The sequence below is a fragment of the Olea europaea genome, chromosome 5 (assembly GCF_002742605.1).
Source record: "Olea europaea var. sylvestris chromosome 5, O_europaea_v1, whole genome shotgun sequence".
Lineage (NCBI taxonomy): Eukaryota > Viridiplantae > Streptophyta > Magnoliopsida > Lamiales > Oleaceae > Olea > Olea europaea.
Genome location: NC_036241.1, coordinates 5,343,690 through 5,348,868, shown reverse-complemented (window position 1 = coordinate 5,348,868; position 5,179 = coordinate 5,343,690). Strand labels below are relative to the sequence as shown.

The 5,179-nt window shown below is 35.7% G+C and overlaps 1 protein-coding gene across 1 annotated transcript; it reads left to right on the top strand.

Moving 5' to 3' along the window:
- The first annotated feature begins 3,538 nt into the window (after positions 1-3,538).
- LOC111394158 lies at positions 3,539-4,469 on the top strand. Its single transcript, XM_023019926.1, has 2 exons — positions 3,539-3,976; positions 4,368-4,469. The coding sequence occupies exons 1-2, from the start codon at positions 3,539-3,541 to the stop codon at positions 4,467-4,469; spliced, it is 540 nt and encodes a 179-aa protein (XP_022875694.1).
- The last annotated feature ends 710 nt before the right edge of the window (positions 4,470-5,179 follow it).

The following is a 5,179-nucleotide window of genomic DNA, read 5'->3' as shown; positions in this document are numbered from 1 at the left end:
CTTGTTTTGATTGTCTCATAGATCATCTAATTTCCTACTCACCTCCATCTAGACTTAGAATACTCTGCCTTGAGAATTCTTCATTGATTTGACAATTAAAATCATCATTGCAAGGTGCTTGCATGTTGTTTTGAGAAGACAACTCCAAATTATCTTGATCATCATAGAAAACATCACTCATCAGTATTGTTTTCTGATCAGACTGCCAAGAGGACACTTCATGGAACACAACATCTCTACAAATGACAAAATTCTTTGCGTTGAATCCGTGTATTTTCGCCACTTTCTGCTTGAGTTATAGCCGACAAACATGTACTTCTTGGCTTTTGATTCTAGCTTAGTTTGACTGGTCATAGGGATGTGAACATAACATGTAGAGCAGAATACTTGAAGGTAATCTACATTTAGCTTTTCCCTATATAGAGTTTCAGAAGGAGCTTCTTCTCTACATGGCCATGCAGGTAGCCGATTGATCACATGGCACGCGCATGAACAACTTCTATCCTAGATTCTTGAAGAAATTATTGTCATGCAACTAGGAGAGGCTTGTTGAGATGAGATGCGCTAACTTTCTCCATGTAGCTCCATTTTGTTGTGGAGTGTTCGGACATGTCATTTGCCTCTTATGCAATATTTAAAACATTCTTCCAACATGAATTCTCCACCATTATCACTTCTCAAACAGTTTATTTTCTCCTCAAACTCTCCTTTTATAGTGTTATTAAATTCAACAATTTCGCCTAATGCTTCGTTCTTTTCTTTCAAGAAATACACCCAAGCATACTTGAAATAGTTATCAACCTACACCGTAGCATAGTTATGACCACTATAGCTTGGTGCTTTTGTTGGTCCCGTTAGAGCTGTGTGAATGAGCTCAAACGGTCTTGATCCGCGATTTCATAAGCTTTTGCAACGTACACGATGAGATTTACCATATTGACATCCTTGGCAAATCACATCCTCATGTACATTCTTTAAAGCTGGTATTTTATCTAGCAACTTCTTTGATGAGTTCAGTTATAGCATTTTATAGCCGACATGCTAAATGTTTGCGTTATGAGACTAACTTGTTTTATTTACATATGCCTCTCCTACTGAAATTACAAATAAAGACCCTTTCTGTTTACCGATAAGCATGACGTCAGCTACAATATTCTTTAAGTTGTCAAGAATTTTCACATCAGTTGGACTGAACAGAACATATTTCCTAGAATTTGTAATTTGAGAAACAGAACCCAAATTCTTCTATAAACGTGGAACGTGGTAGACATCATTTATCTTAATATATGTATTAGGAGCACCAATCTTCACGACTCCTTTTACCACAGGATAAGTTGAGTTGTCTGCTTTAATGATGACTCATTCTCCATTATGATGACGAAGCTCTGAAAAAAAAGAGTCATATCTAGTTACATGATGAAAACAACCCATAATATCTTAAGTTAATGAAAAGAAAAGTCAAAAAACAAAAAAACAAAAAAATGACAAAAGACAAAAAAAAAGGGGGCAGGTGGTGAAACTCAAGCCAATTCATTATAAATATCCAAAACCAATTTAAAAACAAATACACACTACCCACACAAAGAAAACGAGCCAGAGAGAAAGAAGAAGAGAGAAAAGAGAAAGAAAAAAAGGGAAAAGAGGAAGAAAAAGAAGAAAAAAAAAGAAAGATTCGCGAATATGTTAGAAATTAAGTGGGTTATACTATTAGGTTTGAATTCCTCAATTTTGAATGGTAAGTAAAAAGTTACTTATTGAAAGGTTGTGTTTGATTTTATAGTTGTTAGATTGTTAGATTAAATTTAATTTTATTGAAAGAGTTAAGTATAATAAACTATGAAATTGAGTAAAATAAAAGAAAAATTAGTTTTAGTAATTAAAGAGACATTAGAAATCACTTAAACATAAAATAATTAAGTTTTGGTATCGTCTATTTAATTATTGAAATTACATAAAATAGTTAATTGTTGATTTAAAAATTATATTATATTTCAGACGGCGATACAGACATCGGGACAGCTTACCAACCGAGTTGATTTTGGCATACATAGTTCTGTGAGTGGAAAAATATAAATATTTTTAAAATATTTATAAATTAAGTATATTGTTAAAGTATGTGTAATTATATACAATTATGTGTTCGAATTACATGGTTATTATAGAAATCTCTTTTAGTATGATACATGTGGAATCTCAAAGATTATTTATGGTACCTTTGTGATTTGGTATGTGAGACATGTAATATTGAGATTTGTTTGGTATGTGAAGCATGCAATATCGAGATTGGCCAAAAACGTTCCCATGATTATATACTTATTCTAGTTCACAGAGGGGCCTTGGCCGTGTTCTATCCTACACGGAGGGTCTTAACCTGACATTGGTCTTGATCATGCACATATAGTTCACCAATGGGCCTTGGCCGTATTCTAGAATTGATTATGCGATGTTTTTGAGACCGACTTTCGTTCACGGAAGGGGCCGAAAGCCCGTGGCGAAAGTTCTTAGCATGAGGGGCGGATTACATATTTCAGTTAGAGGGTACATTTTTGGTGAATTTTTCAGCACGTTTGATGTGATGAGATTATAGTATGGTTGTCAGCTGATATTTATATCATGATTTTAAGATGATATTTTATGACCTTATGTGAATATTTCACTTTTAACTATAATTACATGATGGTAGCTTGTGAATTATCAAATGATGTCAATTTGATTTTTAATAAAAATGTATAAATGAAAAAGTATATTTATTTGGAACTTCTCCATTCACTGAGCTATCAACTCATATATTTTTTCACGTTTTCTCCTTATCAGGCAGCAGTTGAGAATCTGGGCACCTTTTGGAGTTGAGCCTTGATTTTGGAGTAAAAGCTACACGACAGAGTTTGTCAGTATAACTCACTTCATAGAACATGTAGTCAGTATTTTAGGACGCATGTTCATGTCTGGATGTGATTTTGCATCACTTGTAGATGGTTATGGGGCTCACTATATATTTTGTATCCATATGTACATTTCATTTTATTTCTTGGTAAAGGTTGAGGTTTCGGCTTATCTTTATTGTGTTGTGTTATAGTTTGAGATTTGTATGAAATTAATCACAAGTTCGTTAGTCCTGTTTACAGGAGAGATAATGTCAAAATTCTATTAGAAAAATGATGTATAAAAAGTGATATATTGTACTTGTAGTAGCCTTGATGGTGGGTCCGACTTTTAGTTTGTATCTATTATCGGCGTATGCCACCCCCGGATCTAGTAGTGTTACACAGGGCGGGATGTGTCAGTTTGGTATCATAGCATGCATTAGAGTCTATAGGTTTGTACTGTACATGCATACATTCTGATGTTTAGCATATCATGTATAGTTGTAGGTGAGTCATGCCTTGTGGTGGCAAAACTTGAAGGCTCCAAGATACGTTACCCTAGTCTCACATTGCTCTTGATAGAGATGAACTGAAAGAGCCCGAGAGGGTAGAAGAATTAGTTCACCAGCCCCTTGAACAAACGGGGACAGGGAAATACGATTGGAACTGATCATATGGCTGTTGAAAGAATTGTTATTGTTGTTGTCTCGACTATGCTTAGTACTAATAGAGATTTCAATATTGAGAGGGCTACAAAGTTAGGGGCTAAAGTTTTCACTAGCACAGCCGATCTTGCAATTGCGCAAGCATGGATGACCAAGATAGAGAGGGTATTTGATGTTATGGGTTGCTCAGATGATCAGAAGTTGTGTCTCGCCACTTTTTCATTAGAGGAGTGTGCATATGATTGGTGGCAGTCGGTACAGAGTACATATTTAGACCCTTCTATCATTACTTGGATAGATTTTCGTCATATCTTTTACGATGCTTATTACCCTTACTCCTATAAAGATGGAAGGCAGGAGGAATTTTTGAAGCTAGTAGAAGGGCAGATGACAGTTGCAGAATATCAGGAAAAATTTATTAAACTTTCAAAGTATGCCCAAGTTTTGGTAAGTAATGAAATTGATAAATGCAGACGATTTGAAAATAGGTTAAGGGAAGAAATTCGATCAGTAGTAATAGCTGCAGACTGGAATGTATTTTGGCAAATTGGTGGAATCAGCTTTGAAAGTAGAAAAGAGTATTTCTAATAGGCCAAGTGGTAGAAAACAAACAATATCCATAGCAGGCAATAGTTAGACAATGGCAAGTGTTTCTAGCTATAGACCACTACAGAGGGACAATAGAGGATTTTGCCCTAGTGTATCAATTTCAGGTCAACTCAAATCTCGATTTTGAGGAAGTCAGGGTCCTAGATTCAGTCCTAGTACTGTACAATAGCCATTGGCCAGTCATAATTATACCCAGGGTTCTTCCCAAAAATCATTTACTCTGAGACAGGGAAAGAGTTCTACTAGTGCCAGATTTTCTTCTTGCCAATTATGTGGAAGATCTCATCCTGGAGAGTGTTTAAAGTTCAAGGGAGTTGGTGTTTGCTATTGATGTGGCCAAAAAGGACATCTGAAAAGGAATTGCCCAGTTGTATTTTAAGAGGATGGCATGGCATAGAGGATGTTTCCTCAACATAGTGCTAGTAGTACAAGACAAAATCAGACTCAAAGAGATGATTCAGCTAACAGAGCAGGTGTAAACAGTATGGCCCAATCTAATATCGCAAGCGATAGTGGTACAAAATCAAAAGGGCAGGCAGGATGGCTGAAGAACCAGGGCAAAGTTTTTGCTATGACTCAGCAGGTGGCAGAGGAGTCACCAGATGTTATCATGGGTATGTTGTCTATTGTTGATAGAAATGCTTGTATTTTGATTGATCCTGGATCTACACATCTTTTTATGTCATTTATATTTGCTATATATGCGAATCAAAAGCCAGAACTTTTAAGCAGTTGTTTGGTAGTGAATACACCGATAGGAGAATCACTATTATCAAAGAATATATATCGAGATTGTGGGATTAAGGTAAAGGAGAACGAGCTGAAGGCAAATTTAAGACCTCTTGACATACATGATTTCAATGTTATATTGGGTATGGACTTTCTGGCAACAAATCGAGCTTCAGTTGATTGCTTTCGAATGGAGGTTGTGTTTAGATAGCCAGGATAGCCTGAAATTATATTCAATTGACAGCACCGAATTTTACCGTCTTGTGTGATATCTGCTATTGATGCTAAAAGATTACTCAACAAGGGCTGTCA